We start from the raw sequence: 25,719 nt of genomic DNA, 5'->3' as shown, positions 1-25,719 counted from the left end.
TGACTAGACGTGATTCTGTAGCTCTTCAAATTTTCAAATAATATCAGTGTTTACTCACGTTTAAATAATATTATATTAGTTGTGTTGAGTTCCTGTAAGTGTGAGTGTCACTTATCTCACCTAATTCTGCTGGAGCTGTGAGTATAAGGAAGTTATGGTTGATTTTTAGTTTCTTCTTTTTCGTGAAAGGGCTAGAGGTTAGACAGTTACATTGCTTGAACTTGTAATCAACCGAAGTATTGGAGTGAGAGAACCGTGGATTAAAGTGAGAAAAAAGAGAAGTCTCTATCTAATCTTCGACGACTTTTCACTTGTCAAAGTGGTCGTCCTTAGCAACTGAAAGGCGTCCTTAGCTACGATACTTCTTGTCAAAGTGTGCATAGCCTGCTTGATTGGAATTGTTTGACAGAGTCTGATGTTATCATTGTTTGTTATTATTGTTTAACTGTGCTATTTGAAAACAGCTGTGAAACCATAAGCAGTCTATAAGCCGCGCCAAATTCAATTTCATAGCTCTTCAAGTGCATCACTTTCATTCTTATTTTGGTTTAGTAACAACGTAGTGCAATACTTCGGAATAATAATAATTATCATTGGCTGCTCTAATATTAGTGAAACTCCTATACTTAATCCATTTTCCTTATTACAGGAGCTACCCTATCACTTCCTGCCTTGATAGCTCTCTAGGCATTTCCACGCCCTTTCTAAATTCCCATTCTCATTTTTCACTAAGGCTTATAAGAAATAAAAATGACTAGAACACGAAGCAAGTTTCTGTAGCTAATATACTTGAAGAAAATAAATTATTAGTAAAATCCATTGAGTCAGAAAAGAACAAGAGACGAATTGATTTCGAGGAGTCATTGCAATGTGAAGAGGTAGCGGAGGGTGAAATCAAATCTTTGAAGATGGAAATTGAAGAGTTTAAAATGAGTCTGCTTGTATTGAAAAAAGAAGTACAAGACAAGGATACAATAATCGATCTACTCCGAACTGACTGTGAGAAACTTTCTTCCACAAATAAATCGACAAATTTTAATTCCGGGACCGAGTTTGTTTTACCCAGACACACTGCCAAACCAAAGAAGTGTGACTCTAACCTGACAATACCGACTAAGAACAGATTTTCCATATTCGAGAGTAATGATTCGCATGACATGCAACCTGCCAGGGAAGATGTTCGGAAACAAACTATTATTCAAAAAGAAAATTCAACACCTTCTGCTGTAAAGCAATCACGAAGAAAGATGTCGTGTAATGTTCGTTTATATGCTGACAGCCAAGGCAGGGATGTTCACAGGAGCTACAAGGGTGACAATAATAACTTCACGGCCATGATCAAACCAGGAGCTCGCTTCAGGGATGCTGTGGAGGAGTCTGGTCAACTGAACGACAATGATGTCAATGTCTACTTGGCTGGCTCAAATGACATAGCCTGCAATGAGAGAGAAGAGCTGCATTCTGCTCTGAGAAATAAACTGCGTGATCTGCAAAACCGGAGGGCTGGCAAAGTGATTGTGTTTTCTGTGCCTCACAGGCATGATCTTCCACGATGGTCTGTAGTCAACAAGGAAATTCGGAGGGCAAACAAGGAGAACTTGAACTTGTGTAAGCATTTTAGAAATGTCACTTTCGTGGATATCAGCAACTTGGGTAGGAGATTCCACACATCGCAGGGCTTCCATTTGAATTCTTTGGGGAAAAGATACGTGAGTGACAGGATCATGGACGTGGTGTGTGAGCTAGCTCAACAGGAAAAAACATCTGACTCAATCCCCCTCAACTATTACACTAACTCTTTTTTAGGAGTGGATCGAGTTCTGTAGGATTGTCGTGCTCTGAATCCCAAAACATTGTTGGTGATGCGGAACAGGCAGACCCGGAATCACAGGTTTTGCAGTCTGATTTTGCAATGTTTCATTGGAATGTGCAGGGTGTCATGAACAAAACTGATGAGTTGGGTGATTTGATTAGAGAGCATAATGTCAGCATTTTGGGTATTTGTGAACACTGGTTGAAAGCTTGTGAGATAATTGAGGTTGGTTTGACTGGCTATAGATTGGCTAGTGCATACAGTAGACCTATAGAACGGAGGGGTGGTACGGCTATTTATGTAAGAGATGATCTAGAATACTGTGAGCTTACTTACTTGAAGGAAATGTCAATAGCCAGTATATGTGAAGTTTCTGGGGTTCTTGTGTCGAAATGGAATGTGATTTGTCTTGAGGTGTATAGAGTACCAGATAGGTGTAATTTTGATTATTTCATTGAGACGCTTCACGTTGTTTTGAGTGTAGTATCACAGAAAAATAAGTCAAATGCATCCATTATTCTCAATGGAGATTTTAATGTTGATTTACTGGTGAATGATGTACATAGATCTATTTTTGTCAACTTATTAAATAGCTTCAATCTTAATTTAACTGTGTTTGATGTGACAAGACCAAGCAGGATATGTATTGACAGAGGAACATGTATAGACAATATGGCTACTTCCATACATAAAGATAGAATTAAGTCTGTGTCTGTTATACCGACCTTAGTATCAGATCATCACTCATTGCTTGGCTTATTCACGTTGTCTGGTGGAAATGACTTGAAGCAGAGTGATAATGTTTCTCGAATCATTCGTCCGATTAAAAATAGTTGTAATAAAAGTATTTCACTCTTCTACTGAGCAAAGTTAATTGGTTGGATGTATATGCAACAGGCAATATTAGTGAGAAATTTGAGTACTTTTTGAACAAATTCCTAAGTATAGTTGATACAGTTTTTCCTCTAAAAACGGTCAAGTCCTCCAAATTGAAGAAAACCCCAAAGTCTAGATGGTACACTGATAATTTATCAGCTCTCAAAGAGGAATGTTTGAATATGTATAGTCTTCACAAGTACACGGGTCTGGCTTACCATTGTGAATTATATAAGATATTGAGATCCAGGTATAAATACATGGTATTTCATGCTAAGCGTGAGTATTATTGTAATAAAGTATTGCAGACTAAAAATAAATCACATGCTATTTGGTCAGTTATAAAAGAGAATTTGAATGTTAACGATAGAACATTGGTATCACAGGTAACTGATCTCACAAGTGATAAATTTAATAAATGCTTCCTTGATAATGTAGAGTCAACAAAACAAAATATCCAACAATCAAAACATGATATGCCATATTATTTGAATAAATTTGTTCATGCTAGACAGAATAATATCAACTCTGTTTTCTCAGTTGGCCATTTCAGTGTTGAAGAGGTCTATAACGCCATTTTTTCTCTCAGTAATAGTATGAGTTTGGATGTGTATTGTTTGAATTCTGCTCTTTTAAAACTTGCTGCACCTTATATAGTGGAGGTATTGTCATATTTATTCAATCAATGTGTTAAAGAGGGTGTAATTCCTGTGTGCTTGAAATTGTCAAAAGTTATTCCACTGTATAAGAGAGGTACTAAATCTGATTGTAGTAACTATCGACCAGTGTCAATCATACCAATTATTGCTAAGGTTTTTGAAATATTGCTGAATACTCGATTAGTTAAATATTTTGAGGGTGAACAGCTTTTTTCAGATAAACAATATGGTTTCAGATCCAAAAGAGGAACCAATACTGCAATTCGTAATTTTGTGAAAGCTTGTGTGGATGCTTTAGATAGTAGAGAAAAGGTCATGGGGAGCTGGTATGATATGAGTAGAGCATTCGACACAATATCCCATGATATATTGTTATATAAGTTGAAATACTATGGCTTTGATCGGTTTGCTTTACAACTTTTTAAAGAATATTTGTCAGGGAGGTACCAATCGGTTTATTTTAATGGGTCCTTTTCAGCATATCTGCCTCTCAAATCAGGGGTACCTCAGGGATCCATATTAGGACCCACATTGTTTATAATATATGTTAATGACTTACCATTAGCGATAGGAGACGATAGAGTGAATACATACATGTATGCTGATGACTTGGCAATTCAGGTAAATAATAAATGTTTAAATTCAGTTGAACGTTTTATAAATGATGCAAATACTGTTATAAAAGACTGGACAGCAGCCAACTCACTTAGTCTGAACAGCAACAAAACCCAAACGATGAATTTTTCCTTGGCTAATTATTCAGAAAATGGGGAGGTGAAGTTTTTGGGTGTGACGTTAGAGTCAAACATGAAATGGGGCATACACATTGAAAATATAAGTAAAAAAGTTGCTAGGGGTGTATTTCTCATCAGGAAATTTAGACCTTTTGTCAATGTTGATGTATTGCTGTCAATTTACTATGCACACATTCAAAGTCATTTGTCATATGGCATAGTGGTTTGGGGACACTCGTCTGAAATGAAAAAGCTCATGATTTTACAAAAAAGAGCTGTGAGAGCTATTTTTAATGTCCACTGTAGAACTCATTGTAAACCTTTGATCAGAGAGCTAAGAATACTAACGGTTCCATCTCTTTTTATTCTTGAGTGTCTGTTGTATGTAAAAAGTTACATGCATGAAATGCAGACAAATAATTACATTCACAATTATGGAACACGCCAGAAGACATTGTTGCATAGAAGTCAATGTAACTTACAACTAACTCTGAACAGTTTTCATGAATTTGGTAAGAAAATTTATAACTTGTTGCCAACGGAAGTCAGAGAATTAAATATGAGCAGTTTTAAAAAATGCGTGAAAGATATGTTGTGTGAGCTTTGTGTTTATAGTGTTAATGAGTTTGTAGAATGTTTGACACTTGATAACACATCTATAGACATATAGAATATTATTGTTGTTGTCCTGTTTTTATATTGTTGATTTGTTATTACTATTATTATTGTTAGTGTTACAAAACGTTACCATACTTATTCATGTATTGATGAATGAAGAATGTTATAAATTGTAAATGTACCTGACCTTGTTATACAATTTGTTTTGTAATGACAATAAACAATTTTGATTTGATTTGATACATCCTCTAAATCTCATGGATTTTTATCTTACCGAATTTGAAATGTTCTGTCCCAAAAATTCAAACTTAAGGCTCTCATACTATCTCAAAAATTAATGATCGGAAAAAATGTTTTCCTGAGAAGACTTCTTCATTTTGATAGCTTGATGATATACAAATCGAAACACTTGGAAAAATATCACGAGTAGAAAGTTTATTTTTAGCCTTTGCACAGCCTTAACAATCTCGAAACTCTGTTATGTTAGCAATATTCAACTTTGTATTTTATATGATTATTGAAAACTAATGGATTTGTTATGTCTTCATCTATAGTAGATAACCATGTAATCTGCGCAATCACCTCGTAATCAATCTCCAAACAGGCGAACAGCGGGTTACCAAAGGACACATCAACGCCGACCATATGATAGACCAGGGTGTTGCTCTTGTGCGCTTCGAGCGGTGACGAGATGGTGAGTCGCGCCTCAGCATCTCTGTTAAGCACGTAAACCAGTTTCTGCTTCTCAATGGCACCAATCATGACGGCACGGCCCTTGGGGTCGATGGCCAGGTACTGACCGGGCACGATGCGACGGCAACCGCTCTTGCCGAAAGTCTCCTGGTGCACCTTCTCCAGAACGTTCTTCGCGCCGTCATACTTCAGTATCACTATGCGGCCCGAGTCTGAGCCGACTATTATGTAATCTGAAATGGAATAGAAAGCAATGAAACCCTACTTTGATAATAAAACCTACATTTCAAACATCCTAATACATAAAGCGAGCAATTTCTGTATTAATCTGGTTATTTATGTTCAACGGATCTCAAAAACGGCCCTAACGTTTTTCACGAAATTTGGAACATAGCAGGTTTATGATATAAAAATTCGATTGCACTAGGTCTCATCCTTGGCTGAAACAGCTGAGACTTTTGTCGTCTGTGGATAGTAAAAAAGTGAGTAAGCGAGTGAGTATGTGGAAAATCAAAATATCGCATCCCCGAAATTCATAAGATGACGTATAGCCAGCTGTTAAGTATAAACATGATCATTTTAGAGAATTGTGTTCTATTTATCAATAAATAAAAATAACGAGCGAAGCTCAGTGCTCCGATATTATTTGATAATACGGTAATAATAATAATGAGTTTTCTGTTCATGGCGTGGTCATAAGTATGGCCACAAGTGAACAAGTCAAAATATATTTTGGACAGATGAGCAGGTCCAAGCCACACGAGCGTTTCACATTGCTTTCTACAGAGCACATTACTTTCTACAAGCATTTCTTCCGGCGTTTTCAGGCGAGTCGACAGGGCAAGATCTCCTATTGGCTAATTGGATTGGCGTTCGGGAAATCAGCCAATCGGAGAGCTTCCTGCTCTGCCGACTCTCTGAAAAAATCATGTTTTTTGACTCAGGGGACCTTGACGTATAGAAAACTTGAAATTGGGGTACCTCAATTTTTTTGGAAAGCAAATTTTTTTTAGTTTGCCTCCATGGTGCACATTGAGTAACGCCAAATGGACTAGCAAATGACGGCGGTCAGATAAACTCCTGACCGAAAACTACACAACATCTCAAAGGAATTAAAAATATACAGTGTAAATGTAGACATTTGAGACTCATGAGTTTTATATGTGTTGTGTATCTGCCATACGCTAAAACGGCTTGGCCCTTAGTTTTGGGTTTCAGTTTTGAGTAGTGCATGTTGTTCATTTCACAAAAATTTCTAGATTTCCACAAATCAGTAACAGTGGAATGTGGAAGTTATCGGTAGGCCTACAGTGGAAGTATAATTTGCATGAGTACTGGTATGATTTTCATGAGTTCTGAAACTACTGCCACTCAGCAGGGCCAAGGGAATTTGAATAATAGTCCAATTTAGAGACTATGGGGATTAATATTATAACTGTACCAGTCACTTTTACAGACTGGGAATCCAGTTTTACTTAATGTAGCAGATAAATCAAAAAATAAATCATTTTTCAGTAGAAAAAAACACTTCCAAGTAGGCTACAATACGATTGTTTCTCCAATCTGGAGGGTGTTCTCAAATTTTAAGCCTTGCTACATCAACTTCTAAGAATAAAATTAGCAAGGAATGAAGTAATAGTAGGCCTACTATTACTTGAATTTGGAACGTGTAAAATTAAGATTGACGATTCTCTGATCCCAGGAACGTGAGAAAGACATCAGAAGTAAGATCATCCATTAAGTATGATCAAATCAGCCAATGAATAGGCCTATGTACTTGATTTGGTAACTTAGGCCATGTGTTACATATTAGAATGATATTCAACTGTGGATCACACTTCAATTTTGATTGAAATTTGATAAACTGAGAATAACAGGTATTAAAATCAACTTACCTTGAGTTCCTCCAGTTAACCTAAATGCCATTAACGATCTCACTATTCCAAATATTTCCACAGTCAACAGAGTATGTACTTTTCCAGTGGTTGGATCTGGCCGAAGCATTTCCAAACATTTTCCACGAGAAACAAGAATCTCTTGGGTTTTGTCACCACTGAAGTTACCATGAATGGCATGTGTTATGCCAGTTGCCCTTTGCAGGGTCAGATTGTAAAGATACATGTTGCTAAGACTGCCAATCTGAAAAATTGAAACATTTCATTACTATAATGATGAGTCATTAATCTGATGTCTTGACCTCATCAATTAACTAGGGTAAGTTATCATAGTTCTGAATTATAGATACCATGGTATATATTATGCCGGCTCATATTAGATTATACTTATGTGCCTCCGCGTCTAAATTAGGCTACTTTGTAAAATTAGGTGTGGATTTATAATGCCGGCTTTTGTATTGGTGGTTAGGTTAAGTAGGAACGTACGATATAATTATTGCTACATAACTAGTTTAGAAATAACAATAAAAAATATAATCCTTGCTCAAGAGTTGACTCAATCAAGAGTAATATTTTAATATTCCGAGTTTTGAGTCTTGAGAAACCAGGAAATAACAAGAAAATGTAAAAAATTATCAAGTACCGTAATTAAAAAAACCGTTGAAGGCAGATATGTTAAATAACAGAAAAAATCAACAATTAGAAGAATTTGAAACAACCTTTGTTAAAATAGGGAGTGCTTTAACAATAAGAAAAGCTTCAATTTAAAAAAATTAACTGAAAACAAAATGAAATGAAAACGTGTAAGATTTCTCTATCTTAGTACTCACCTGTAATATCACTCCATATTAGGATCCAAAATTCTGAAAATGTAAATTATAATGAACATTCAAACCCACAACATGGCCTGCAGTCAAAATATAAGCTAGTAGACTTGTTAAAATAAAATGCTATTCAATATTTGACCGGTTAGCTCAGGAAAACGTCCATCTTTCTTCGTGTGAGGAAAGATGAAGAGCGGAGAAGGAGAAATTGAGCATTCATTAGTCCGAGAGAGAAAGAACACAACAGACAAGACGGCAACCACGCTGCAAGCTTCACTACTAAAATACGGATGCGGAAACGCAATGTATGAATTTGTATCATCTATTAAAAAAATATTCTATTGTACAATATTTAAGAGAAAATTTGTTCAATCAATTTTTAAAATACGTGAGAATCATAATTTTTCAGTTATTATGGTGTGAAAGTAGTCAAATACAGAACATTAAAAAAAGCTTTTATTTTGGTTTGGTTGGATGCATTGATATTACATTCCATCCACAGCACTTTTGTCAGCTGTTCTCTAGGCGGCAAAGGACGACTAAACGCTGTGAAGGGATAAAAATTGCTGTTTTTGTCTTATTATTATCTGTTTTAGTTCAGTTAATTTGTAGACTATCTGTAATTTTTTTGTCTAATATATTAGATAATAATGGAAGCTTCAGATCAAATGATTTTGAGTGAGATGACTCATGATATTGATGAAAATGAATCTTTCTTTCAAGATGTAGACACTCTTCAAAGTCATGGAATAGTGAGTATTATTATAGATTCAGTAAAAAAAGGCAATAAACTTTTGGGTACTTCATTTATATTCAAAAATGTTCAACATTTCATTATTTCAATTTCTATATGATTTATGTAATAATAATAAATAATTACTATCTAAACTTTATTTTGGTAAGGTAAGGTAAATAAATGTTTTTAAAGCAACATTCTGACAACCGCATACCGCATTAAAAGTTACCTAATACATTTTTTGATATACTTAGGAAGAGACATGTGAGAACTTATTAGTTTATTTAAAGCACACTAATTTATAAATTAATATTATCTATTGTTTTTCCACTAAATTTTGGATAAGTTACAATGCAAATTATATTACAAACTAACCTTGCTTAATACAGCAATAACTCCAATAAAATATTCATTACCGTATACAACTCAGTTAAAGTGATTCCAAGGCTTATCACACAATCCAACATAATTTTTTTACAAAACTATTGTAAGAAATCGCACTTTTAATCATGAGTATTTCTGAGCACTGACTTTTGTAGACTTTTATGAGAGTAGAAAAAAACAGTATTTACCGTATATAAAAGTACAATATTTTATATTCATTGTAAATTACATTTTTTTATGTTTTTCTATCCACCTCCAATAGAGATATACCACCTCTTCTAAGAGTTTGAAAAAAGTGTCGCCAGCTGAAAAATTAATTTAGAATAAAACACTTGAACTCTTGTAGAGGATTAAAAAGAACTTGTAACCTTTCCGTTACGTTGGAATAATTGCTAACCCAACTTATTGTACCGGTAGGACTTGTAAAGTACGCTATAAGTATTGTTTCTCTAAAACTAGCTATTTTTCGTTCCTTGATGTTTTCATTGTTATATTGTTGACTTTCAATCTTGTGTCCAGAAATATTATGAGTAGAATGTAATATAATAAACTTACGTTATATATTTTATATAATAACTGTTGTACCGGTATCTTACATTTTGCCGTGGAATCTAAAATGTTTTCCTTATTTTTTTCAGAATGTTGCAGATATAAAGAAACTGAAATCTTCAGGAATATGCACAGTGAAAGGAATTGTGATGTGCACTCGCAAGAAGCTGTGCGCCATTAAAGGCTTCTCAGACGCAAAGGTGGACAAAATAAAGGAAGCTTGTGCCAAAATCACCTCCTTTGGTTTCATCACTGCGAACGAATTCAGCGAGAAAAGGAAATGTGTCTTCCGAATCTCCACTGGCAGCCAAGAATTGGAGTAAGTTTAAGTTATAGAAAAAGAAATACGTAGATCATCAACATCATCATCAATATTCTGCCCTAGGGCAGCTCCGGGAATCTGCAGATTGTGCAACGTTACCCTCGACTGTTTGGCCAACTGCTCGGTGACGTGCAGGCAGGTGTGCGATGGAGCATTGTCGTGATGGAGGATCCACGAATCGGTAATCCCCGGACGGACTCGATGAACTCGGGCGGTTAGTAGACGGAGCACCTCTCTGTAGTACTGGCCGTTTACATTTTGGCTGGGTGGCACAAACTCTACAGAGGGTGGCCAGTACTACAGAGAGGTGCTGATTCGTGGATCCTCCATCACGACAATGCTCCGTCGCACACCTGCCTGCTCGTCACCGACCAGTTGAGGGTAACGTTGCCACATCCTCCTTACAGCCCGGATATGGCATCACCGGACTTCTTTTTGTTCCCCAAGATTAATAGACAACTTAAGGGGACGCGGTTAGGGACTCTGGAAAACGTTCAACGTGCTACGATGAGGGCTCTAGACAGCATAGAGGTTGCCGACTTCCAGGGAGCGTTCAGGGATTTGAAAATCCGGTATTAGCGTGTTATCGACTCCAATAGGGACTACTTTGTATATATCTAATGAAAAATTGTGCATATTTTGCCCATCAAAAATTTCCTGAGGTCAGTCCGGTTACTTATTATACAGACCCTGTATGTTTAACGGTCTGCCTGTATAGGATACAATCAACTTAACAACAGCAAAACACTGTACAAAAATACAACTCCTATTTCTTTAGATCTACGAGGATTTCATTCGATAATTTTGTGATTGATTATGTTTTTGCAGCAAGCTACTTGGTGGCGGAGTGGAATCGATGGCAATCACTGAAGTTTTCGGTGAATTCCGTACGGGAAAAACGCAGATGTCGCATACACTGTGCGTGATGGCCCAACTACCCAATGATGACGGCTACACTGGTGGAAAAGTAATGTTTATCGACACCGAGAGTACTTTGTATCCTTTCTGGCGACAATCATCCATAGAAATATATATTTTCTTGGTGGATAAAATATATAAAAGGTAATTAAGTAGTTTGTGATATCATAACCTCAATCATTGGACAACATTAACTTTTTATCAACATTTTTGGAGAGAAATAGTACAGGCTCAGCCTAGTTTTTCCTCCAATGTCATAATTATATTATGAATATCGGGGCACCGAGCTTCGCTCGTTATTTCTATTTATTGATAAACAGAACACAATTCTCTAAAATGATCGTGTTTATATTTCACAGCTGGCTATATGTCATGTTATGAATTTCGGGGATGCGATATTTTGATTTTTCACTCACTCGCTTTTTTACTATCCAAAGCTGTTTCAGCCAAGGATGAATTTTATCCTTTTAATGTCGTTCAGCGAGTTTTCCCAATGATGAGAACTAGTGCAATCGAATTGTTATATCATAAACCTACTATGTTCCAAATTTCGTGAAAATCGTGAGAACCGTTTTCGAGATCCGTTGAACATAAATAGCCAGATAAAAAACCAGATATAAAAATACAGAAATTGCTCGTTATATGATAGGATTGTAGTATTTTGTACAATAAATAATAAATAAAATAATTGTGATAGAAATGATCATTATGAACATGAATTGACAATCCCATCCACCATTATCAGAAAAGAACAAGAATATGGTGGACCATCTAAGAATAGATTAGATATGAACGAATAATTCCAACCACAGCTATGCACTGTAGAAGGCGGTGGAAATGGGAAAGTGGAAAGAATTAGTTTCTATCATTTTCATTGACTATAATAACTGATTTTTAATTAGTCCATATTTTATAATGACAAGTTTGCCTGATTCACACTTTCACTTGGTGCACACCAGTTAGTCAAAGCAAGACAAGACATGATCAGACACGTTTAGTCACAATACAATTCATAGTTGCTCATGAAGCAGCACACACCGATTAGTCATTGCAATTAGACATGTCATCATAAGCAACTATTCAAATAAACTTAATTTTTGTGGCTTTCACAATATTTGTATAATCACTTTTTCTGCTCATCATGAGTGTAACATTTGACCAATTGTTTTATTGAGTTGGAAAACCAAACGAATCCTTGCTATATGGTTACTAGAAGAACTGACCTAGCACTTCTATAGTTGAGGTACGGTAGTAATCGATCAACAGTGATATTTATCTACTTTGATTTGCTCGTTCTTAGAAAAATATTTTTTATCAAATTTGGCTTGATCAAACTTCCCTGATTGAATATGGAATTGAGAAGATAATCAAATCAAATAACTTTTTATACACAAAAGCATGATACAATTTTATAAAATTCATTTTAACATTTAACAGTGAATACTCTCCACAAAGACTTGAGTCTGTGAGTGAAGAGTGAGCTCTTTCAGTTGATTGAGATTATGTTCTCATGTTTTGTACATATTGAAATTCTATTATATTATAATTCATATTACATACTTCCCTGATTGAATATGGAATTGAGCAGAGAATCAAATCAAATAGCTTTTCATTCACAAAATCTTAATACAAATTTATAAAATTCATTCAAAAATTGAACAGTAAATACTCTCCACGGAGACTTGAGTCTGTGAGCGGAGAGTGAGTTCTTTCAGTTGATTGAGTCTATGTTTTCATGCTTTTTACATATTATAATTAAAACTATTATGATTGAATTTATAAACATTCTTAAATGAATCAAATAATATAAATTGCACACAAAAAATCCATACTAGATATAAGTATATACAGACATATAATAAATAGTAGCTTAATGGCTATATTACTCATTAGAAATGGCAAATTCACTATGGGTTCAAGTTTTGAATGTATAGGCGGATTGAATCAGTTGCTCTGCAGCATCCCTGCCCAATTTCTAATAACCATCTACTCAAATGTTGGTTGTAGGTGGTAATACTGTAATTTTCCGACTGTTTCAAATTATTATACAATATATGACAAATGTTTCCACTATTATTACTTTCCTTGCCCTATTACCATAGGTAAGGAAAGTATTGCTTTCCGAAAAAATTAAGGTACCCCAATTTCTAAATTTCTATATGTTTCAAGGTCCCCTGAGTCCAAAAAATTGGTTTTTGGTTATTGGTCTGTGTGTGTGTGTGTGTGTGTGTGTGTGTATATGAGTGTATGTGCATCTGTGTACACGATATCTCATCTCCCAATTAACGGAATGACTTGAAATTTGGAACTTAAGGTCCTTACAATATAAGGATCCAACACGAACAATATCGATCTAATGTAATTCAAGATGGCGGCTAAAGTGGCGAAAATGTTGTCAAAAACAGGGTTTTTCGCGATTTTCTCAAAAACGGCTCCAACGATTTTGATCAAATTTATACCTGAAATAGTCATTGATAAGCTCTATCAACTGCAACTGTCTCATATCTGTAAAAATTCCAGGAGCTTCGCCTCATCTATGCAAAGTTTGATTTTAGATTCCCAATTATTAGGCTTCAGATACAATTTAAACAAAAAACTCCAAATGGATCTTTTCCATTAAAAAAAAAAAAAATCGAGTGGAAAAGATTGAGCATGAAAATCTCTACAATTCATGTCCAATAACATTTTCACCTAAAATTGAAAATAAGCTCGAAATTCAAGAAAATGTGATTATCCAATTGCAAACTGTTGGCAACTGTATTAAATCATTCACTATGAAGAGATAGCAGACCTCATGTGTGTCTCCAGCGTTATTGCCCTGTCACCAGCTGGCTCAAATCTTTGAATAGTAGACTTGAGATGCGCGTGTACACTAGCGTCAGGTGATCAATTTTCATAACGGCAAGGAAAGTTTTGTGAGTGCGCCACACCAGATTTTTCAAGCAGTTATGTAGGAGTCGGGGATGGGCAATACCAAAGTTAATTAGATTTCTTGTATTATGAGTATGAACTAGTTACTAGATTATTGAAAATGAAGTGTTTGTTGTAGTATATTCAATTCATTAAAACTCGTATATAAATCAGTCTAATATTAAAAACTTGTAACTCTTGGTAAACAAGATTAGATGGGTAGCGAAAAATCGTTGTGAATTGGTTACTCCTTGACTGATGTGTACCAGCCGACCGGAGCGCTTGCGTCCGATCGCCGACCGCTTCAACCTTGACCAGGACGCGGTACTGGACAACATCCTCTACGCCCGCATCCACAACAGCGACCAGCAGCTCGACGCACTCGACTATGTGGCCGCCAAATTCCACGAGGAGGCCGGTGTCTTCAAGCTTCTCGTAAGTATTCATTAAAAGCGGTCCTTACACGGTTAATATACAGAGTGACCCTCGAAAGGTGTAACAGCCGAAAATCATAGATTCTACAGTGAGGTCCACGTTATAATGGCAGTGGAGAAAGATAGGAGAACAACGTTGCTGATCCTCACTGTCTTGTCAATGCCTTCCATAGACGGTAGCTGATACAGGTTTATTGATGTAATATTAATTGTTCATTCTCGTTTAAAATAATCAATTATATTTCATTAAGCAATGAATTAAACTTAATTTCATAATGAATTTTCATATAATTAAGATGAAATATTTTGTTAATTAATTATTGATTCTACATTGTTAAAAGCCGATGTGGCAACAGAGCAAAGTGAGTGAGAGATATAGCGCTATCCGCTTTGTTAAATTGAAATTGAAATTGCCTTTATCCTTCTTCTTAGAAAGTACAAACAATACACATTATACATATTCAAAACTTGAAGAAGGTTCCTCACAAGGAACACAAGATAGCTATCCTAGACAAGGATAGCAATACCATTTCTAATCAAACACTGCCATTATAACGAAGACCTCACTATAATAGTCATTATGGATGACTCGAATGCATCGAATGATATAAATTAATAATAGTATTGATTAGTGTTATGATAAAAATATGTGTTATGTTATATCAGTGTTATGTTATTTATGATAAAAATATGTACGATATAGGTACCGTACCAATAGAACACTAAAAACTGACAATTTCATTGTTATTTTTGTTAATATGATTCATGTATTTGAGTGTTTGTTCCCCGAAGAAGTCCTATGATTCAAATTCAAATTATTTTTACTGACCAAAATCAAAACATCAAAACAGCTTATAATATCCATTCAAAAATTCCAGTTAACAATATTATTGAAGAAAATAATATTTTCATATAATGTTATATTATATAATAATGTTAGCTTTAAAACTAATATCAATAAATAGTCATTTGGACTATTTTATTAAAAATGAAGGAGAGGAACAGTTTTGGGTTCATCCTGTTGATTATCTCCCAATCATTATTTTGATATTGCGATTTGTTTCACTGATTGACTTGACTTGATTGTTTCACTTTCTCAACGTTCAAGGAAGACTTGCACTGTTATTTGTGCCATGAATTTCAATGTACTGAATTGATTGAATTTCAATTAAATTTCGATATAATATTGTGATTGTGGAAGGTACCCTAATAAATGAACAAATGAATAAACATTGGAAAAAACTCAACATAGTAAACTGTAAATGATTCACCTGCAAGCTAGAAAATAACATAAATATTTGAACAAAGTGAAGCCTACATGCTTCACGTCAATTAGGTATACAATGAACTTGGTGAACATAAGAACAACAAAATAAAAACAAATTAAACTAGGCTAATATTATGAATAAAGATTTCCAACTGTACCTTTGTTCATTCTTTAATCGACTGTGTTGAAATTCGATTGAAAATAATGAACTGATTTATTTTCTAGTTATTTGTTACTTGGGTTATCATCTAATCCAGCCTCCACGGCAGACATATGAGTAAGTTTATTTTCAGTGCACGAGGTTGCTGTTGTATTTGTTGGATTTGTGTTGTGAATAATAACTAATATTAATATTTGTGAATGTTGCAAAAACTGTAACTTCCATTACCATTCACTTCCGCACTAAAGCTTGTATATGTGTATGCGGTTATTCGATCAATTTCTAGCTGCTATTTCCCACATACTGTAGCTTTATGAAAGTAATGTGGACTGTAATAACAATATCTGTTGTAACTAACTATTGTATTTAGGCTAATTGTAATTTATCTCATATTTTCTATAATTGCTGCTGTAGTAGTTTCAGTTTTTTTTGGGGGGGGGGAGGAAATAAACATTTATTTATTTAATATTGTAAAAACTAGTTCAGAGAAAAAAATTGAATATGAATGCTTATAACTGAAATTCAATATGAAGTAAATTTTCATGGCTTTTGTATTGTTGTGGCCCCTAGGATATCGGTAGTGATGGAATACGGTAGGCCTTAAAATCTCATAAATTCTACAAATAACGTTGACTAATTGTATATCATCTCAAGTTCTAATCGTATTTTTCTTCCAATTAACTATACATGAGAACATAATCCCTAGTAAATCATAATTTCAGTTACAATAATTTTAATGTGCCTGTATAGAGATAAACTTAATTTGTATTAAATTTTGTAACGTCCTGGTGATTTTCTCCATCACTGTTACATGCGAATGTTAAACTTTAATGTGGGATATGCACTATTCCTTACAGGGCTACTGTTATGATAGAATGAAATGAAAATTACCAAGAAGTATTAATTATAGAGGCATTGATATAAGATATCGGTAGTGGTGGGATACTGTAAACAAGATATGGACGGCAGGATAAACCTCCACCAAATATGTAAGCAATATGTGCCTTCACCGAGTATGTGAGGGTGGGAAAATGAAAAACAAGAAGTGATCGTACTGGTTTTGATAATTAAAACAAAACAATAAATTATTAGTACAAAAATAGAATTATAATTAGAAATTATGAAATAACAATAAATAGATGAATTTTTCAAGGGCTACTCGCTTGGCTGCTAGTGAAGATTAATTTGTTGTGGTTATGGAAAAATTAAAACAATGACTCAGTAGTCACCTACCTTTATGATAATGGCCCCCAATTGGCATCCACTGGTTAATCGCGACGTTAATTATTAATGAAAAATAAATAAAAACTGATCTAATGAAGTGGGTTCAGATCCCTTCCTATTTAATAATACAATTCTCTTTAAACTGCCCGAACTGTGACAGGAAAACTGTATTATAAAACAAGAACAAAATCTACCCTTCACCAGAACAGCCGGACTTTTACTCACAGTCCTAACGAACGAGCTCACACACTAGTAAAATTTTGGGTATTAATATATAACTCAGTCAATGCCAAACATGAAGCCATTTCAAATACATATTTTTATCCGTCGCACAAGCGAGCACGTTTGTTATGAAAACAAAAGAGAAGCTACAATAATTTTGATAACAAGTGAAATAAACAATCTTTCTGTCGATGACAAAACTGTTCAAAGGCAGAAACACCGTTCATTAAACTTTTCGTAAATTAAAACTCTAAAATCCTGATCAATATGAGATAAATATATGAATCATATATATGTCCCATATGACCAGGTGACAATACGAAATCTCATAAATTCTACAAATAACGAGACTAATTAATATTATCATCTCTGGTTCTAATCATATTTTTCTTCCAATTGCAATACTTGATGATAAGTGACCCCTAGTAGATCATAATTCTAATTACAATAATTTTCGTGTGCCTGCATAGGGATAAACTTCATTTGTATTACATTTTGTAACCTCCTGGTGGTTGATATTAAACAAAAATACTAAGAAATTGTCAAAAACCACAGATTTATTGATACCGGTTTCTAAGCCGGTCTAATGTTTCAACATTTTAAAATATGTTTTGACCATTCTTAGACCTTTTCAAGTGGAAATCTACTATTCATAGACATGGTTTGACTATTTTCTTGCCATTATTTAGTGGGAATCTACTATTTATAAACATTTTGTATAAATAAGTGGAACGTTCCAGAAGGATAGCCTACTTCTTTTTTCTAAATTCTCATTTCATTCTATTAAATGTGGGATGGATGTGAGCACATGCATGTAGTTATATTTATTCATATATTGATAGATACATATCATTCTCTATGAATGATTGAGAAAGCAATTGTTTTGATTAGTTGTTGACTTGATGATTCAATGATCACTGATCAATTCAAATTTTAATTTATTGTTCTATGCATCTGTAGTTATGTCAATCGCATGTGTAAATATTTTTTTAAATGCATGAATGTGAACTTGGATGTTCTGGTACTTGGGATCTTTATTGTAATCTGTTTCTTGAATTTTGAAATATATTTCCGATTTGTAATCCTGTACCTTCTACTTCTCACTGTATAGAACAACTAAACTAGTAGTAGATAATGAGTGTGTATATCGTAAGGGTATATATAAATGTACTGTAACTGTACTGTATATTATTTGTAAATTGTGAGAATAAATTGATTTGATTTTGATCTCCTTTGAAATAGAATAATGAACTGATTCGTTTCATATCAATAATAAATTTATTTCAGTTGGAGAATTGGAAATAGTTTTTATCAATCAGAGCACTATTTTAGTTCTATATGATTTACATTTCTACATTTTTCAACGAGAATATCCTGTGTTTCAAAGTATTAAACCAAATCTATATTACGTGCTCCACAATTTTAAAATGTGAAGTTTGATGATTGCCAGGATTCTATTTTATAATAATGGATGACTGATATTACTAGATATCGGCATATTGAAAAAATAATAAATTTATAATAAAAGCACTGGGAATGTTGTCAGGAATAGGCCTATCACTAATTTATTGCAAAAATACATACTTGTTCAACACTAATGGTGTCATTATTTTATTAATATTAGTCTTGCTATTCTTGTCTATTATTCGAAAAAGAAGATAGCGCTACCCTTCATCAAATATCATTCACTATTTATAATTATTACCCTATTAATCATCCTTAGACCATATAATACCTAGTAGTCTTTTTAAATTCCTAAACTCCCAGTTTCATAAAACAAAATGTTCTCCTTAGTTTATTGTTAAAGTTAGCATATCATTCTATTTATGTATTTTATTATTTGTAGGCACCTGCTGTGAAATCTTTTAGGTTTAGCAGTACTAATTTTGTACTTTTAATGTGATTTGGTGATTTTTTTAATGAAATCGAATGTACCATTAATGAAATTTAAACATTAATAATTCTGGAAAATCTAGAAAGAAAATTAAAATTTGGACTTCCAGGTGCACGAGTTTAATATTTTCAGAATCTATGTGCAAGATTTGGAGATCTAAATCATTCCCGTTTTTCCGGTATGCAATCCACAAGTTGACATTTTTTGATGCGAACAAACGAACACACGAACAAATACAACCCTACTCTCTCTTATTATATAGATAAATCAGCTGTCGAGAGCTGTTGACGCATGCAATTCAATATCTCAATGTAACTTGGTAAAAAATCAGCAGTCATGTAAACTATTAATTGCATGCCTCATTGAATGAAATTTTCATGCACTATTAAAATAATGAACTATTGATTGCATGCAATTAATAACTTGATATGATAATCATGTCATAAATCAGTTGTTTGAATTATTCTAAATCATCAGAAAGTTTGTTATTTTATCTCAGTTTATTTTAGTCAATAAAAGCCATTATTCTAGCTCTTCAATGGTCTCTTTTTATTACAATTTTATTGACTAAAATAAGTACCGGTAATCAAATGCCAAAGAGGAAAACCCGGGATCGAAATAATGTTGAATCTGCATCACGGAATCAGGATAAGCCTACCGAATTATCTCGAAATGAACCCGAAATGAATATAAATAGTATTCTTGGGCACGAATTTATGAACAATTTCTCCAGTATAGAAATACCATTTGGAGGTAATAAGCCACCTCTTACTATTTGCGGAATAACTCAAGCAAAAATTCCTCCTTGCTCCCTTTTTCAACATCTAAAACCAATTGTCAACCAATTACAACCAAATCTCGCAAATTATCAAAGATGATGAAGATTTCATTTCCAATGAAATTCAACAATACTGGAAGATGGCATCATATAAGAAAGCCACACACCTTGCGCGTGCCCAAGCATTTGTTGTTAAACACGATAACCGAAAAAAAGGATGGTTATAGATTATTCTAGAACTAATTTTTAACTGTTAATTTTTTACTGAATAAAATGATTGTTTGAATTTTACAATAAATTAGTAATATATTGACAAAATCCCAGTGTTTTTATCGTGGATAGATATCACAACATCTCAACAACAACAGTATCTGAATAAATCTATAATAACGGCAATAAATCAATTGATAAAAAATCATGGATGGATAATTGATTTTCACATTTTTTAATTCTCTGAACCAACTAGCCACATTTGGAGAACTCTAATGATGATGATGGTTTGTTTGGTTTGCAGATAATTGACTCGATAATGGCGCTTTTCCGCGTGGACTACAGTGGACGTGGGGAGCTGGCCGACCGCCAACAGAAGTTGGGCCAGATGATGTCGCGGCTGCAGAAGATATCCGAGGAGTACAATGTTGCCATCTTCATCAGCAATCAGATGACTGCCGATCCCGGGGCACACTGTCCTTCCAGGTACTTATACCACAGAGAAACAATAGCTATCCCATGGTAGGCTATAGGGCGTTTATGTCGCAACTTTTACTGTTATCTCAAGCTGATAGTCCACGTAGTTCTTTCCTGTGAAGCTTTATGACGCTGGTAGTCTGTCATATTGTGCCGTTCATACACTCTTATCAGGTCAAAACAGTAAAAATCGACAATAATCAACAGTAATCGGCTTGAGATAACAGTAAAAGTTGCGACATAAACGCCCTATACCATGGGATATCTACTCAAGCTATTGTTTCTCTATGCTTATACCAGCTGCAATACTGAAGTGAGGTCCACCTTATAATGACGTAGTGTAAAATATAGGAAAACAACATTGCTTATAAAACTATAGTGAGGTTCACGTTTGATGGCAGTGAGGAGAGAGATAGGAGAACAACGTTGCCAATTCTCTGTCTTATCTCTGCCTTCGCTGATACCAGTATATATGTTGTAATATTAACAGTTCATTCTTGTTTGAAATGATTAATTATATATTCTATTTTGTCAAAAAGTATATTATTCAATGATTGAATAATAAATTTTCATAATGGAGATAATATATTTTGTTCAAAAAGGACTTTACAACTTTGAAGATTCATATAAATCTTATTAAAAGAGATACAGAACTGGTTTTAGTGTTGTTGTAAAGGAAAACATTCCAAGCTAGTGCCTGGTCGCGACGGATAAGCGCTAGCAGCAGTTACGTCAAAGATGGCTGCCTTCACTGGACCTAAGCGTGCTAGCTGTGTGTTTTGGTTTGAAAAACGGCATAGTGTACCTTGATATGTTGCAAAAATTGTGTGATATTATAGATCGATGAGGATGACCGAGAATGAAATGTTACTTTATGCAAGATGGCGCACCACCACACTATCTGACTGACACCCGGGATTTTCTTAATGACCGCTTTACGGCCAATTGCATGGCCCCCTCGTTCCCCAGACCTAACACCGCTGGATTTTTTCTTGTGGGGTTTCATAAAAGATATGGTGTATGCACCTCCTTTGCCAGCCACTCTACCTGAACTTAGAGCAAGGATTTGCGCTGCTGTTGTGCAAGTTACACCTGAAATGCTAGTGCGAGTCTAGGAAGAAATAGACTATCGATGGATAATATATGCGGGGATAACCAACGGAAGTCACATAGAACATCTTTAGTTTAAGATATAGATAACAACTAACTCACAGAACAGACGAATATATCAGAATTATTATCATTGATAGTGGGTAATTTATGAATAAGAAACAATATGAAAACGGTTTCTGGGCAACAACCAGCTTGATTCGCCTATCAAGACTGGAACTTTGATGCTGGCTTTCTCGTTCCAAATTCTAAAAATGTTTACGGGCATTGGAACGAGAAAGTCAGCATCAAAATTTCAGTCTTGTTAGGCTAATCAAGCTGGCTGTTGCCCAGAAACCGTTTCCATATTGTTTCTTATTCATAAATTACCACATTAATGATAATAATTCTGTTATTCGTCTGTTCCGTAGCTTATCTTATTGAGTATAAGTTATTTTTTAATTCTTATTATTTATTTATTGAGAATAAATAAATGGAAAAATAATACAACTGGAAGAGGTTTACAGCTAAACGCCAAAACAAACCTCATTTACACAAAATTCTTACACCATTCTCAAAAATTTAATAGTAGATATTCAAACTGGCAGTACCTATACCGGTAGATAATTGCTGCAAGTATAATTCTGACCATAAGATCATTGAATTTAATTGTTTTATTATTCAGAGGTAAAATAAAGTTGATATTGATTGTTCATTTTCATTTCACTATAGGCGGACCCCAAGAAGCCGATTGGCGGACATATATTGGCACATGCGTCCACTACGCGCATATCACTGAGGAAAGGCAGGGGAGAAACCAGAATCGCCAAGATTTATGACAGGTGAGTTCTCTTCTTAGAATCTATTATTGATATAGTAAATTAAAGCATTCAAGTAATTGAAGTAAGTATGACCGCTCTTAGTCTCTATCATTTTGATCAATCACTTTATTTCATGTCTCTCCTCTTTTGAATAAGAATATAATTCTCCATTTATTTGTTGAAAGGACATTAAATATGAATAATATTGGAAGAGAAATGACTAGAAAATACTTGTGCTATTTTCACTCGAATTTAGGTAGTATGATACAGTCCCAAGTGGAAGTTATACTTTCAGTTTTCTAAAAATGATATGGTAGGCTAGTATTCAAGATGAGATTTGAGTCTCAAGACATTGAGTCTAATGTCTTATCTATATTCTCATCCTGATACCAAACAAACTTCATCTTTCGAGAACATAAATGAAAAATTAAATACCTAACTGGATTACAAGCAATCACTTAGCCCCGGGTGCACAAAAACCTGGAAATTTGTATCATGATTAAATTCAACGAGAACCAATCAGAGAAGGTTTTTCTGAGAAAGGCTCCTCTGAATCGGTCTCGTGGAATTCAATCGTGATTGAAAGTTAACAGACGTTTGTGCAACCAGGTGATAGACGAGTATCAACTATGAAATAATGAAGTTTAAAGGATTCAATATTATGATATGAAAATTTCAATTAGAAAAATCTTGATTGAAAGTTTATAACGGCGTTTAGAGTTATAAATTGTTGTCACTATCGTTCACTGATAAGGTTAAAACTGTCGCAATTTTAGATTCGAAAAATTGTCAATTTAGACAGTAATTTTAGAGTATGAAATCGTTAGTTTAAAAACTTTTTTCTGTCTAAGAGGAATAATATCTGATTCCATTCTCAATACAGACCTTTAAGTAAGTGAAAATGGAATGCAAGAATTGGCTGTGTTGCAATCAATCAACATTGTTGTGAAACAGAAATAGGCTGTGTAGATTATCTACCTACCTTGAAGTAGCTTTGCAATAGAGTGCTGTAAAACTGGAAATGGTTGATAGTTTTTCGAAAAATTTCAAATCACGATCTTTTGTTTGTTTTCAGCCCTGACTTGCCGGAATCTGAAGCGACCTTCGCCATCACAAATGGAGGAATAGCTGATGCCAAAGATTAATAATTCCAATATAGAATTAACATTAGGTACATCAACAATAGTCCCTCGTCATGTTAGATTCTAAAATTCCACATTATTTATAAGCTGATCAGGTTTCTACCGATATATTATTCTTTGGCAATAGTATGTATGAGTGTAATTATCAACATTATGAATACTTTATTGCTAAGCTTTGAAAGACTTTCTTATTCCATCAATATATTTCATAGATTCAGATATTTTGATAAAAATAGATATTCCATGAGTGGAGTACTCATGGAATACTTGATTCCATACATACATTCCATAGATTCTGATATTTTAATAAAAATTACCATTAAGTTTCCCATAAGATTATTCTTAAAAATCATTTCTTGAATCAAGATTTTAAACCCATTTCATAAGTTACTATCAATTATTGGGTGTTGAATAGATTATAGTACATTTAATTGTTTTCAGTAGCCTACTATTTGTTCCGGTATTTTTAAGAATAACTTGTTCATTTTGTGTGTTAGATATTAATTCCAAGTAGGTACTGTCCTGTTGTAGACAAACAGCTAGTTGATTCACTATTATTCATAACCATTTCCAACAAAAAATTAAAAATACGAAAACACATATTATAACGTGTACAGTAATTAGTTGAACAATATTTGCTAAATTATAATATTTTGAAGTTGAAAATGGAACGAATTTTGACGATAGAGGAAGAAAACTAGATACCAATATTCATATAAATAATTAATGTTGAATCTTGTTTCCAATCTTATGTAATTTGAATTGTATTTTAATAGATATTGGTTGTGATAGAGAAAGAATAGTTTAGTAGTACCGGTAGTTTAGTAGTAGTGGTATGCTATTGAAATATTTTGAGATTAAAAATATAACGAATCTTGTATGATAGAGAAAGAACACTTTAATAGAAACAATATAATCATTCATTGTTTCAATCTTGTATAATTGTGATAAAATTCTTCAATTTTCTGTAATAGTAAATAAATGTAATCAATAATTAAATGTAATTTTTCAATCTTGTGTACGGTACCTAATTGTAATATAATTTTTTAACCTTGTGATTTCATTTTTCAATCTTGTTAGACCTATCATTTGTATTTAAATGTAATTTTTCAATCTTGTGTACGGTACCTAATTGTAATATAATTTTTTAACCTTGTGATTTCATTTTTCAATCTTGTGATTTCATTTTTCAATCTTGTGTACCTAAATGTACTATAATTTTTCAATCTTGTGATTTCATTTTTCAATCTTGTGTACCTAAATGTACTATAATTTTTCAATCTTGTGTACCTAAATGTACTATAATTTTTCAATCTTGTGATTTCATTTTTCAATCTTGTGTACCTAAATGTACTATAATTTTTCAATCTTGTGTACCTAAATGTACTATAATTTTTCAATCTTGTGTACCTAAATGTACTATAATTTTTCAATCTTGTGTACCTAAATGTACTATAATTTTTCAATCTTGTGATTTCATTTTTCAATCTTGTGATTTCATTTTTCAATCTTGTGTACCTAAATGTACTATAATTTTTCAATCTTGTGTACCTAAATGTACTATAATTTTTCAATCTTGTGATTTCATTTTTCAATCTTGTGTACCTAAATGTACTATAATTTTTCAATCTTGTGTACCTAAATGTACTATAATTTTTCAATCTTGTGTACCTAAATGTACTATAATTTTTCAATCTTGTGTACCTAAATGTACTATAATTTTTCAATCTTGTGTACCTAAATGTACTATAATTTTTCAATCTTGTGTACCTAAATGTACTATAATTTTTCAATCTTGTGTACGGTACCTAATTGTAATATAATTTTTTAACCTTGTGATTTCATTTTTCAATCTTGTGTACCTAAATGTACTATAATTTTTCAATCTTGTGATTTCATTTTTCAATCTTGTGTACGGTACCTAATTGTAATATAATTTTTTAACCTTGTGATTTCATTTTTCAATCTTGTGTACCTAAATGTACTATAATTTTTCAATCTTGTGTACCTAAATGTACTATAATTTTTCAATCTTGTGATTTCATTCTTCAATCTTGTTAGACCTATCAT

General features: G+C 33.6%; 2 protein-coding genes across 2 annotated transcripts in view; one reads left to right on the top strand and one right to left on the bottom strand.

Moving 5' to 3' along the window:
- Positions 1 to 8,352, bottom strand: part of LOC111053980 (splicing factor 3B subunit 3) — a 53,872-nt gene extending 45,520 nt beyond the window's left edge. Inside the window, exons 1-3 of the mRNA XM_039429188.1 lie at positions 8,119 to 8,352; positions 7,289 to 7,532; positions 5,283 to 5,626 (exon numbers count right to left, since the gene is read on the bottom strand). Coding sequence (XP_039285122.1) covers positions 5,283 to 5,626; positions 7,289 to 7,514 — 570 coding nt within the window. The 5' untranslated portion in view covers positions 7,515 to 7,532; positions 8,119 to 8,352. The remainder of the gene's footprint in view (positions 1 to 5,282; positions 5,627 to 7,288; positions 7,533 to 8,118) is intronic.
- A 306-nt stretch (positions 8,353 to 8,658) lies between these two features.
- On the top strand, positions 8,659 to 24,340 carry LOC111053978 (meiotic recombination protein DMC1/LIM15 homolog). The gene is given in 8 exon segments (XM_039429187.1): positions 8,659 to 8,864; positions 9,871 to 10,100; positions 10,932 to 11,099; positions 14,201 to 14,366; positions 20,425 to 20,590; positions 20,593 to 20,606; positions 22,419 to 22,528; positions 23,583 to 24,340. Coding segments are annotated over 8 exon segments (1,026 nt in total). The 5' UTR covers positions 8,659 to 8,762; the 3' UTR covers positions 23,653 to 24,340.
- Positions 24,341 to 25,719: the final 1,379 nt, after the last annotated feature.

The sequence above is a fragment of the Nilaparvata lugens genome, chromosome 5 (genome assembly GCF_014356525.2).
Source record: "Nilaparvata lugens isolate BPH chromosome 5, ASM1435652v1, whole genome shotgun sequence".
Lineage (NCBI taxonomy): Eukaryota > Metazoa > Arthropoda > Insecta > Hemiptera > Delphacidae > Nilaparvata > Nilaparvata lugens.
Note: the sequence above shows the minus strand (reverse complement) of the source record. Positions and strands in the feature narration are given on the sequence as shown.